The 13,650-nt window shown below is 36.2% G+C and overlaps 2 protein-coding genes across 3 annotated transcripts; both read right to left on the reverse strand.

The window, feature by feature from the left end:
• Positions 1-22: 22 nt before the first annotated feature.
• Positions 23-6,571, reverse strand: LOC114363736 (uncharacterized). Of its 2 annotated transcripts, XR_003656798.1 has the most exons (6): positions 6,395-6,571; positions 6,047-6,327; positions 5,548-5,733; positions 2,926-5,348; positions 2,691-2,804; positions 23-106 (listed from the first exon to the last, which is right to left on the reverse strand). XR_003656798.1 is itself a non-coding variant. In XM_028319549.1 (4 exons), exons 1-4 carry the CDS (start codon positions 6,456-6,458, stop codon positions 5,323-5,325), a joined length of 561 nt encoding a protein of 186 aa, XP_028175350.1. In that variant the 5' UTR covers positions 6,459-6,571; the 3' UTR covers positions 5,215-5,322. The 2 variants fall into 2 exon arrangements, 1 of the variants encoding a protein (XP_028175350.1); XM_028319549.1 differs by lacking the exons at positions 23-106; positions 2,691-2,804 and having other exon boundaries at positions 5,215-5,348; positions 5,544-5,733.
• A 2,521-nt stretch (positions 6,572-9,092) lies between these two features.
• BckdhA (Branched chain keto acid dehydrogenase E1 subunit alpha) lies at positions 9,093-13,265 on the reverse strand. Its single transcript, XM_028319562.1, has 8 exons — positions 13,088-13,265; positions 11,676-11,941; positions 10,846-11,102; positions 10,432-10,597; positions 10,148-10,351; positions 9,754-9,872; positions 9,495-9,642; positions 9,093-9,263 (listed from the first exon to the last, which is right to left on the reverse strand). The coding sequence occupies exons 1-8, from the start codon at positions 13,145-13,147 to the stop codon at positions 9,185-9,187; spliced, it is 1,299 nt and encodes a 432-aa protein (XP_028175363.1). The 5' UTR covers positions 13,148-13,265; the 3' UTR covers positions 9,093-9,184.
• Positions 13,266-13,650: the final 385 nt, after the last annotated feature.

A 13,650-nucleotide genomic window follows, 5' to 3' on the forward strand; every position in this document is an offset into this window, starting at 1 on the left:
ATTGACGACTTTTCTCGATTTTACATCAGTAAACTCTTCATAATCATTATTTTCGTCGTCTTCTGGTAGTGGGTACTTAATACGTATACACTCGGGCTCGTTGAAGCTACAATGAAAAAAATAAAAACAAATTAGCACTTCGTTTAAAAATAATGTGTTTATCAAATAACAATATAAGGCTAAAAGTAGCTCCTTGTTGGACTCCCATAAACATGTCAGCCAGTTAAAGATTTTTGTGTTTTGTAATTTAATTGAGCATACGTATGTTCATACAAATCAATCGAAACAATGAAATAAACGTATAACATTCTATATGTCTGTTTTTGAAAAGAAATATGTAATAGTTTGACATTATCAAAGGCTTAGGCAAAACCTCAGTCCATAAAGTTTCTCAAATACAATCGTTTAGTTATCAAAAGTACCTTTCTCGTTATCAGTACTCAATAGTAATGCATTATAGTGCGTAATATCTGCATTCACTTGATACCATATCCTGCCTCCCGAGATAGCATATGATGCAATAATATGCTGATTGTTGCTAGTGCGCAGATCTAATCCAAAAAGGAATTTTGATGTCAACTACACTCAACATCAAATAAACCGCACCTTCCGCTAGGCGAACTTTAAAGATTTTCTTCTGACACAATCATGGTACCCCAACAATATTGGTGTTATTTGAAAGCCCAATAAATATCCTTAAAGAAAAATATTTAAATTATTAACATATACCATAAATGTGACTTGAAAATAGACCTCACTTTGGGCTTACCTCTGGGATCAATTAGACCAATTTTTATGGTTATAAAACCAAATAAAGATCTCACGTGTCCTCTTTAACAGATGGATAGCGATTAATCCCAACTTAACAGTTTTATAGTCATAAAAAATGGCTATAGCGTAACTACCTATTTTTTAAAGAAGTGACTCTGGATCCTTGTAAAGACACATTTTTGGGGTAAAAACCTTTCCTTTAATGAAATGAAGTTTAGAACTAGGCTTTCAAATGGTACCAATGTTGGTGGGAAGTGGGGATGCATACGTTTGATAAGTGCTTGTCGCGGGAGGTGCGATTTATTTGATGCCGAGTGTATATCCTCCTCACTCACTCTACTTTTAGGATGTGAGATAGTAGACATTACGAATATTATCGAAAGTTTTGCAGAGAAGGTACTTTATTGTGTTATCAATCTAAATCTACGTTAAACATACCACAATCTGATAGCCCCTGACTGTGACAAAAGATAAAGATCATCAAATCATTAAGGCAGAATATGATTAACAAAGTTGATTAGTTGATTACACAGGCTACTGTGCTACCGCCGCACAGTGTTTTAAAATCACTTGGAAGCGGACATTTTTTGGTGAATAGATGACATGATTTAACAAGTAAATCTAAGTAAATTCCTAAAAGAAACCCGTGGTCTATCTTCAACAGCTTTCGAGAAAAAAATTTTTTAATTTGGCTTATTTTGTGTGTTTTAAAATACGTTTTTTTGTTTATCTGTTCTTTATTTGAAGTTGTAACACAATTGATTTAAATGAGTAATAAAGCACACAATTTCCCTTTTTTTGAGCTATACATCATATTCTAAAGCTTTGTAGATCCGGAGAAATTATAAAAAAACTGATTTTTGGTTTTTAATTTTTTAAATTTAAGTTGTACGTTTTGAGCAATAACGAATTATTGCATGTTATAAAAGACCTTTTATTTTACTCACGAAAAAAAAATCACCGAATTTTGAGAACATACTTTTGAGAAATTTGCATTTGAAATTTCGTGTTAAGCAACGCCTTCCGAAAAACTCTTGGCAAAAACAAACTTTTGTCATTGCTAATACGCAATCTCATTTGTAGTGGAGAATCACAACTTTGATCTCCATTTGTCCATCCAGTGCGGACTGAAGTACGTAATAGAACAAATTAGTAACCCTAAACACTGCCTGCCTTGCACTAAATTGACCAGTACAATATCGCCAGACAATATTTTAATAGCAATGACGAAAGTTTGTGTTTGCCAAGAGCTTTTCAGAAGGCGTTGCATAACACGAAATTTCAAATGCAAATTTCTCAAAAGTATGTTCTCAAAATTCGGTGATTTTTTTTTCGTGAGTAAAATAAAAGGTCTTTTATAACATGCAATAATTCGTTATTGCTCAAAATGTACAACTTAAATTTAAAAAATTAAAAACCAAAAATCAGTTTTTTTATAATTTCTCCAGATCTACAAAGCTTTAGAATGTGATGTATAGCTCAAAAAAAGGGAAATTGTGTGCTTTATTACTCACATATGTCAATTGTGTTACAACTTCAACAAAAGAACAGATAAACCAAAAATCGTATTTTAACTCACACAAAATAAGCCAAATTAAAAAAATTTTTTCTCGAAAGCTGTTGAAGATAGACCACGGGTTTCTTTTAAGAATTTACTTAGATTTACTCGTTAAATCATGTCATCTATTCACCAAAAAATGTCCGCTTCCAAGTGATTTTAAAAGACTGTGCGGAACCTACAAATGCTTATGCTTATAATATAGCAACTTCTTCATGATAGGCTTTTATTTCTACTGTATACTTAACCAACTAACATGAAAAAAAATGTAAAAGTTTCTCAGACAGTCTTCTTTAATCTCAGCAAATTCAATTTTATAAGTTACTTATATTTAGCAGAGATTAGATTTGCCGGTACTTACATAACGGCTGTTGATAGCTTATCGGTTGTTGCGGAGGCGATGCTTATTGCTTACGGCTTCGGTAATTCCAACATCTCGAAGCCCTTGCCGAAAACGCAAACCTTGATGACATTGCTGAAAATAAATAGGAAGTTCACGAAAATGTATCTCAAGTAATAGTATTTTTTTATCACAGTTTCAAGTCAAATCATATTTTATGTGATAATGAGATGAATTTTATTCTTGACTAACTTACCCGGTGTCTGAAAGAACTTCTAGTCCTTGAATGTCGGCAATATCGCTGAAGATTTGAGACAGAAATTCGCACACTATCGCCTGCTTTTCCACGCGCCACCGCGCCAACGTTATTCTCTGGTCTATAGAAGTCGACAACAGCAGATCACCCACGAATCGCACTCCAGTGACTTGGGAGCAATGGAACTGGTCTGTGGACCATGTACGCTTCACACAAGCAGCGTAAACATTTTTGTTCGGGAATTCTAGTAAGGTTAAATGTATAGCATTATCATCTCCCCCTGTCGCAAAAAGCAACTTTTCATAATATACGCGTGTGTCAATGCTGTTTATTCCACATTTATTAGTCGTCGTCGTGAAAAACGGACTAAGGCCATCCCATGATTCAATATTGCTGACATCCCACAGGGAAACTTCCCCTCTCGTGGTGCACGTTATTAAAATATTTTTATTTAAAATCTTTATACAAGTCGTCTTCAAAATGCACGTTTGGTGATGCTTCAATTCAGCGACAGGCTCGAAAGTTGCATTATCACATTTGTTAACAAATACAAATACTCTGAGATAAGCGTCAGAGCAGCCTGCAAATACGAGAAAGTTGTCATCCTCTTGTTTCAGTAGGTCAACATCCATGATTCTTGTTTCTGGATCGAAATCTATTGTGTTGTTTTTCCAAGACTGATTACACTTCCTGTCTTTATCTGTACCCTTGATTAGGTAGTTAGTTAGCTCTTGCGCCGCTACTTTAAGTCGTTTATGGCCTCTTGAGACGTATATTGCTTGGATACGCATCTGCGCTCTTCCACCGCCAGACACGACAAGTATGCTACCCTCCAAATCAAGTATCTTTAAAGCCCTTATGTTTGATAGATGCTTAAAAACAACCTCGTCACAGATTTCCATATCTGAATTAATAGAAGACACCCTTAACGTAGTATCTTCCCCGCCAGTAACGTAATAAGCAATAGTTGTGTCCAATTCATTTTTAAAACTCTTTAGGCAATTGATTTCCTTCGAATGTGAGCTGTTTATGACGTGTTTAGACACTACCTTGCTCAGTTGGAAGGTATGGCTGCAAATTGCGTTATTTTTAGCATATACCAACTTGATGAAATCATCAGTTTTCTTGCCAGATAAGATGACGTTTCGGACGACGTCCCAAGTCCTGTGCCCACCACCGCAAGGTATCGCTATCAGTTTTAGATTGCTTTGAACATTATAAACGACAAATTCTCTTTCTTTAAATCCACAAATTATATTTTCATCTTTATCAATAAATCTTTCAACCCATTGAAATGCCACATCTTTACTACTCTTAAACTTTGCAACAGAATCGTCGTCTTTACTTAATGAGAAATCTATTGCGAAATATCGAATGGTTCCATCTCTGCCAGTGGTAATAAATTCATTTGGTTTGACTGTTATTGAAGTAGGCCCATATATACCATGGACTTTTTTGAATGTTTGAACCGGAATTTTTCGTTCGTCAATGTAAACATGTACATTGCCACATCTATCACCAACTACCATGATTTTGTTTTGACTATTCAAAGCAGCTGCTGTGACCCTTCTGTCTTTAGAATTAGGCAAAAAGGCAAGCTTGTGGATCTTTAGTGCAGGTTCTACTGTCTGTGTCTGTGTCAAGACTGTCATAAGACCTTCTTCGCCACACAAAATTATATGCCTGTTCCCTGCCCAATGCATAGTAAGAGTAGGACCTACTTTTATATTGCATTGAATTATTTTTTTTAAACAATCATGTTTACAATCTTCTGCAAAAATGTCTATTTTGCCTGACATGTCTCCTACTGCAAAAAGTTGCTTGCAGCTCGATGCACTGAGAAATCTGAGAGTAGAATAAATGTTTACTATATGTGTTTCAGTAGTCATAGCCTTTGTTTTGTAATAGTATATTACCCCATCAGAGTCATCTAAAATTACAAGATTATTTCTGGCTGTTATAGCAATTTTTTTTGGTACAATTTCTTTTTGAGTGTTTAAATGTATTGTTGTTTGCTGACCTTCCTCTAAAGCCATAGTCAAAGGATGCATAATGACTGCCCCATCACCACCACCAGTAAATAAATGACTGGAATCACCATCTACAGACCAAATGGGGCAGTTTTTGTGTGATTCGTTTTTCTTGAGCAAGTTTCCTTTGTGGTTCCAAAAACATATAGTTGAGTCCTCCCCAACAGATACAATCAGATCTTCCGTGATGTAACTTCTCATTACTCGAGCTGTGTGGCCATACACTTCGTGGCTACACACAATGTTTACATTCGTCCAGTATTCGGTTGTGTTCCATGGCAATAGTAATGTGTAATCGGTTCGTATTAATTGCCAAATTCTAACTGATCTGTCATCTGAAGTTGTAACCATCACAGAATTTTCTGGATCACATGATATTGAGAATATTACTCCCTGAAAAAGAAATTAATAGAGCAATGTAAAAAAAATATATTACTACCTTAATACAACTTTGTATAAGGGCAAATATAATGCAATTTTTTCATATTTAAACATTTGTTAATACATTCAATGCAAAAATTCACATTGCATAAAATATGCTACAAATCATGAACATAATTATCGAGTTTATTTATATGAGAACAATACATACCCTATGTCCCTTCAAAATGTGTAAAGGCTTTTCATTTTGAGGGGTATGAATGATAACCTCCGAATATACGGTTCCAGCGAACACCACCAAGCCATCTTGTAAAGGCAGCAACAGGCCACTGTACAGAATCGAGTTGTCTGTGCTCAAGTGCTGGCTCAACATGCTTTCGGTGGTTACATTCCATATCTGAAAATATAATAAAATAAACTCATTTGCAAATATAGCAATTAGAGAAAGTGAAAAACTTTTCTCAACAAAATCACTTACAGTCACCAACAGGCAGGGTTTGTCTCTTGAACAGTAGCATGAAATGTTCAAATTTAAAAAGAATATAATACTATGTCTATCAGACAAAAATTTTAATATTTCGTTTTATTTATATCAGATGGCAACTTAATTAGCTTTAAACAGTTCCTGTGCTCCCAGTTCTTGGGGCTCAACTGGGAGCATTGGGACTGATGTTTAAGAACAAAAATTTTCTAAAACAGAAACTACATACCTGAATTGTGTTGTGAGCAGTCAATAATGCTACTGAATCAGCATCCACCCATACAGCTGAATGCAACCAGTCGTCACAAGTAGGTGGCATAAACAAACGTTCAACATTTGTACAGTCTTCGTTAAATTTGATAACTGTATACTGTTTCCCACCAAAAACAAGAACTTTACTGCTGTTTTCCAAAGGCACTAATCCATAAATTTTTTGTCCCTCAAGGCATTTAATTCGTGTCAATAATTTAAAGGATTCCTTTTCGAACACGCTGATTGAACTACCGATACCTGAAACGAATTCTTTTTAGAGATATTCCTTCAATCATGGATGAGAGAAGTAAGAAATTTATGGTACCTGATAATATGAGGTTTCGGTACGATTTCACTGCTGTGACATCGGTATGGATAAATTGCGACATTTCGTACAATCGTGTGTAATTTTTTTTGATTAATTTCTCTCGGTTTTTATTTTAAAAAATTAAACAAAACTCAATATTTTGCACACATGTTCGGCAAAAATACATACATGTCATTGTCATGATGAACTGTCATGTCTGTCAACTACTGTCAAGACGACACTACCATTTTTAATAGAGCGAATACATAGACACATATGCAGCTTTTACTTTTAGTTAGTTATACTAGCTTTGGTCGCCCGCTACGCGGGCTACAAAAGCTAGATCTGCGATGCTGGCCGCTCCGGGCTTCGCCCTACGCGGCGCTCGGCCTGCGGCCTCGCATTCGGAGCTCGGCCTTCGGCCTCGCAAAAATTACAGGGGGTGTTTATTGTCTGTCGCGGTGCTCTTGTGCTTTTTTGACGCAACACAAGTTTAACTGTGGCAACTCTCGGGATTTGAACCATCGCTCGGCCTTCGGCCTCGCCTTTCTGTCTGTCACTGGGCTCTAGTCCTTTTTTGACGCATTAAAAATAAATCTATGGCGACTCACAGGCTTCAAACTATCGCTCGGCCTTCGGCCTCGCCTTTTTCTACGTTAGCTAAGCACCCCTGCATACAATTTGTATGGAGAATTTAGTCCCTTTAGGAAAACGGGTGAAAGCTTGGCGGCCATCTTGGATTTCCAAAATTTTGCATTTTTCCCTTAATCTGGACCATTTTCCGCGCCGAACCCCATTTTTACTTTTTTTCTAACTTCACCCAATCCCGTAAAACAATTCCTTAAAACCACCCATGTCCCAAAATTTTGAGTTTCCGTAACTCCCAGTGTTGCCAGGTCATCGAGCTAAAAATGGTCAAATGTCATTATTTTGACCTATTTGCAGGAAGCGTCATCCAAATTTCTGACCGAAAGTCGTTATTTCCATTTTTTACATTTTTGGACCAAAACTCTCAAAGTATGGCAACACTGGAAATTTTTGTTTTCCCAAACGATACTCCTTGACAAACTACGAAATCGCCCCATACAACTCGACTTTCCCAAATGTTGCCAACTGCCCGAAAAATGCATTTGAAAAATCAGAAATCTGAAACTTTTTACAAAATGGCCGCTCACTCGGTCGCCATCTTGATTTTCTGACATTTCGGATTTTTCCCATAGTCTGGGTCGTATAACCGACCAAACCCCATTTTTAGATTTTTTCTGCCATATCTCCTTCTGTCCGTCCTTAACTTTAAAGACACCCATGTCGAAAAAAATACTTTTCCCCGTAGCTCCCAGTGTTGCCAGGTGATCGAGACGAAAATGGTCAAATGTCATTTGCACGACTCCTTTGCAGGAGGCGTCATCCAAATTTTTGACCGGAAGTCGTTATTTCTACTTTCGACATTTTTGGACCAAATCTCCCAAAGTGTGGCAACACTGGAGAAATTTCTTAACCCAAGCGAAACCTCTCGATAAGACACACAACCGCCTCATACAAGTCGACTTTCCAAAATGTTGCCATGCACTCGAAAAATGAATTCCAAAATTTCGAAATTTTCAACTTTTCACAAAATGGCCGCCCATGCCGCCGCCATCTTGATTTTCTGACATTTCGGATTTTTCCCATAATCTGGGTCGTATATGCGACCAAACGTCATTTTTATTTTTTTTCTGCCATAATTCTTTCTGTCTGTCACTAACTTTAAAGACACCCATGTCGCAAAAAAAACTTTTCCCCATAACTTTCAGTGTTGCCAGACTTTTTTCATAAAAATGGTGAAATGTCATTCGGGTTCCCAAATGTCACCAGACTGCATTCCAAGTTTATGGAATTTTTGGAAATTTCCATTTTCTACTATCCGGGGCCGTGGTGGAAAATTTTCTTCCAAAATGGTAGATTTTTCCGATTCATGGCAACACTCGAATAACAGACCAACAATCGCCCGGAACATTGTACCCCACTCCGGTGTCGCCATCTGCCGGAAAATAGCTACCAAAGTTTGGGAATTTTTTGATCGCAACAAAATGGCCGACGGCTCAGCCGCCATCTTGTTTTTTGATAATCTGTGAATAAGACTCTAAAGAAGACTATACATGTCACAAATACCCAAAAGAAATTTTCAAAAACAATTGCGCATTTCGGAATGACACCTCTCCAAACACACCCCTGAAATCGCATTTTCAATCCAAGATGGCGGCGCGGCCATTTTGTTTTTCCGTTTTTTTCTCACATTTTTGAACACACTCTGGCAACCCTAATAAACTCCCAAAAAGGAAAAAATTCAGGATGAAAAACAAAAAAGTTGGAGTTTCAAAAAAAGCCGCCATTTTGTTTTTTGGTTCAAAAAATGTAGTAAAGCTGTCAGTCAAAAAATCTAGTTAAAAACAAACACTAACAATTTTACCCCTCTCCCCTCTAAATACCCCAAAAATACCCCTGATCAGTCAGTGAGTGAGTCAGTGGTAATCGAGCTTTATATAATATAGATAGATAACATACACATACATATTAATAATTATTATATAAATTCAAAAATGAATGAAAAATGAAATAATGTATTGGTACATATGCACGAAGTAATAATTTAATAAGTAACGAAGGCTGGCAAATCTCAAGTTCTCGACTTATAGTATTAGTGCGGTGACATCATCTGATTTATCGATGATTACAATCAGAAAATAAACAATGTATTTTAAGAGAAAAATAATATTTATTTAATTAAATAACAAATCGTATTTATATTTTCAAAAAATACAATTAAAATTAATCACTTTGGTGCTGGTTTAATGGGTAATGTTCACCGTATTTTTTCAGATGATCTTCCATTTGCTTCATTTGTTTCCTGTAACAAGATCATTATTAAGCAAAATAGTAAAAATAATATTAATGATCTATTAGATGATAATAAATAATTGACATGAAATAGGGTCATATAAAGAAGACTATACTTTTGGAGACTTAAATAAAATAAAGTGAATTCCAACTAATCAAAAGATTACACCTATTTAAAAAAATCTTTTATTCTTTATACCAACGAATAACGATAGTTAGAGATTAATGAGGTAATACTGACTGTATCCTTGGCGGCATCTCGCAGTAGACGTCCTCCAGCATCTCCCGCCAGTGCGGCAGCTTCTTTTTCTCTGCTTCTTGCATCGTCTTCACTACCACGTTCCTGGCCTCCTTCTGTTGCGCGTTGTCAGACTCCACATCCCAAAGTCCTGAGGAGAATAATAAGTTACAATATACAAGACGCACAACCTGGTCGTTTTGGTGATATAAATAACCTCGTTGTTGATTAACGCTTGCAGGTGATGTATTATGCAGTTTACCTTTTCTTTCTAAGTACAATTTGAACTTTTGTATAGGATTTTGATCTTTATTCCAGTTTTCTATTTCTTCAACAGATCTGTAAGCTGTGCTGTCGTCTGATGTAGAATGATGCCCAACTCTGAAAGAAGAATACAATTTATTTAATTCATTTGCTATTAAAACCACCTAATCGATCATTCAAAGTATGTTTTAAGTACGTTTTTTTCTGTTTTGTATGTTTTTTTAACTATAATTATAGTAATCGCAAGACAAATTTAAGTTAGCGTAGAGTTCAGAATCGTTTGGCTGGCTGCAATGGAAGCAGAACTATCCCTCAATTTCTGAGCTTGATGCAGTGTAAAATTTTGAGTTTAGAAATCAGTTAAGAATTTGAAAGTTATTAAAAACAGTAACCTGTATGACATAGCTTCGATAAGTACGGGCTTATTTTCCTTGAGGGCTAGCTCCCTTGCTTTAGCAACAGCGTTGTAGACAGCCAATGTGTCAGTTCCATCCACTCGCAGCGTGTTTATGCCCAGCGCTGGGCCTCGCGCCGCGATACCATCCCCACGGTACTGCTCGCGGGATGGCGTCGATATTGCATAACCGTTGTTTCTGCTGAAATTTGAAAAAGAAGAAAATCATTTCATAACGTAATAATATTATTAAGAATCATTATAATTCAGGTAGGTATTTACCACAAGAGAATTACAGGGCAGTCCAAGGTCGCAGCGAAGTTGAACGCTGCGTGTGCATCGCCCTCGGATGCGGCGCCCTCGCCGAAGTAGCAGATGACGCAGCGGTCGTTGTTGGGCATGCGCTTGAAGGCGTACGCAGCGCCCACCGCTTGCGGCATTTGAGTGGCTGGAAACGATCAGGACTACAATTAACTTGTATCAATATTAATAAAGTTTAATTGGCTTGACTAGACTTAGAGAATCAAATAAAGATCACAAGAGTTGCATTATTGCCCTTTCATCTGAGGTAAGTTCTTATGCATACGATATTTGTTTTTTGTTTAGGAACTTAAACTCTTCTTGATAGATCAAGAACTTCGCGCTCTATTAAAAAATAGAGAAAGATTTGGAGGAACTATCAGCAAAAAATCTTACCTAAAGGACTGGATATGGTGACAATGTTATGAGGCTTGCTCATGTAATGCACCGGCATCTGTCTCCCCAAGCCGGCGTCTTCGCAGTTCCCGAAGCACTGGTTGACGAGGTCAGTGACAGTAAGGCCTCGGTACAACAACACTCCCAACTCGCGGTATTGTGCGAAGATCAGGTCCTGTGGGGCAAGCGCCGCAGCACTGCCCAAGTGAATACTTTCTTCGCCGTAGTTGGTCATGTAGAAGGAAATGCGGCCTTGCCTGGAACATTATTGGGATACAGTTTTAGAAAATTCCTGACAGCAAAATTTCATTTAGCAAACTCCAAAAAAAAAATAGAGTTTATTAATCATTATTGTGTTTAACCAGCGGAAAACGAGCAAGTGTTAATATCTTTTACGTTTAATCTTATTGCAATATGTTTGAGAATCTCCTCTTTTTTTGAAGACGGTTAAAAGTGAATTAAATAACTTTTTAAGTAAGAACGTCGATTGAGTTCCGGTGAGTATCTAAGTATGGCCATAGCCATATTGTAGGAGCTAAAACGGAAGGTGGTTATAATAACTAAGTAAATCCACGTGAGTCCTTTTCATCCTATCCTACTTCCTACTAATCCTACTAATATTATAAATGCGAAAGTTTGTATGTCTGGATGTTTGTTACTCTTTCACGCAAAAAGTACTGAACGGATTTTGTTGAAACTTTACAGTATTATTGTTTGAAACCCAGATTAACATATAGGCTATAATTTATGCCGATCTGTGACACTAAATTTAACGTGGGTGAAGCCGCGGGCAAAAGTTAATTGTTTATAAAGTTATTACTACTACATACCTTTGAGACTCGTACAATATTTTGTCCATTTGATTCATCTGTACCATAGTTTTATACATTTTGACGAGGGTCTCATTATCGATATTCGGCTCTTCTCTACTATCGACAACCTCGCCATTGTTATCAAGCACTCGATAAATGGGGATGGGATCATAGCTGTTCTCGTTCAAGAATTTTATTTCATTTACGAAGGGGGCCTTTGCTCCGGGAAAATCTCCGGTTTTTCCATTCTGAACAACTTCAGGCCTTGTGTGCGTTGATAAAAGCTGAAATTAATAGCAAGCTCATTGAAAAAAAAACCCGTGTTCATTCATTTGTGCCTCCTTTACATTGAATATCGATAAGTATACAGGGTGGAAATGTTAAGTGATCTCACTCGATTATTTCTAAACTATACAAGATATCGAAAAACTGATTACTGATTCTGAAAGTGCTTCACAAGCTCTTTCAAACGGTACCAATAATTGGTTACATAATAAACTGTATCTATCCGAAAATTAAATGTTTTCAGCCTCCATACTAAATGTATGCCAGTCAAACAAAATTAGAAGTATTTTTTTTTTATTAAACAATAAACACTTAAAATGAACTCGTAAATTGCATTCTTATTTACAATTATTCATGGAAAACATTGGTTTTAGGCTTTACTTGCTATAATATTATCAAGACATGAATGACTGTGGCTGTACTAAATGTATGGAAGCTGGAAATATTGAATTTTAGGATGGAGCCAGTTAATTTTGTAACCTATTATTGGTATCGTTGGATAGAGCTCGTGAAGCACTTTCAGGATCAATAACCAGTTTTCGAATATCTTGTATAGTTTTTAATATTATGTGGTTTTACTAAATGTATGGAAGCTGAAAACAATTAATTTTCGGATAGATCCAGTTAATTCTGTAACCTATTATTGGTACCGTTGGATAGAGCTCGTGAAGCACTTTCAGGATCAGTAACCAGTTTTTCGATATCTTGTACAGTTTAGAAATAATCGAATGAGATCACTTATCGTTTCCACCCTGTATGCTCATGACTTGATCACATCACTCATGGGCAAGGTAAACCTGTTTCGAAAGAAAGAAAGAAAAAACATTTATTTGGTTTCAGTTGTTTTAGCTTTCTTTCTTTGAACGTAGCTTAGGTAAGTATTCAGGTAATTAAGTAGTTGTTATTCATTAAGAATGACGGAGTTATCGTACGAGACTCGTCGTCATGTCCTCATGACGTAGTTAAATAATAGATAATGATAACACTGATTTCAGTAAAATTTAAATTAGTGTTTTTTGCCAAATAAGTAGGAACGCTAACTAAATCATCTTTATTAACATTAAAGAATACAAAAATATAAAATAATTATTAATTAAGTAAGTTAGCTACGTAAGTGATTAATTAATTATGTAAACAATACATACCCTAACAGCTTGTCGCAGGCTATTTAACCGAAACACACACGCACTGCTCTTGAGCGCCATTTTAACACTGACGTAAAGAAGTAATCTTGGATATCACTGGGGTTTTGTATGTTGTTACTATTCACATTAGCAAGTATGATAAGGCGCGGTGAACGCAGGTCACACTATCAACCCGGCCTTCGTTTCGTCAGTTTGAAGAATTTTAAGTTTGGATCATTTCTATTCTAGTGAGAACCGTTAACTTTTGTCGCTATTTCTAAATAAATACTATGTCCCCAGAAAGTAATGTGTTTACCATCATAATTTAAGTTGGGTAAGCAAAATAGGTAAATAAAATACGAAAATTTTTGGTATCTGCTGTTTTTATTAACTTTATAATCATAAGTGTTAGAATTCTTATGTTTCTTCTCTACATTAAGTGTCTCTTTAAATAAGTAGGTATTAATTAACGATGCTCAAGAACACGAAAGATAAGACCCCACCGCCAAAACTTGGGATTGTGTTTGCGATAATATTATGATAACAATATTGAATCACAGCTTACATTTACAAAACAATTTGTG

Source organism: Ostrinia furnacalis, unplaced genomic scaffold (genome assembly GCF_004193835.3).
Source record: "Ostrinia furnacalis isolate ACB-3 unplaced genomic scaffold, ASM419383v2 OfSCF7245, whole genome shotgun sequence".
Classification (NCBI taxonomy): domain Eukaryota; kingdom Metazoa; phylum Arthropoda; class Insecta; order Lepidoptera; family Crambidae; genus Ostrinia; species Ostrinia furnacalis.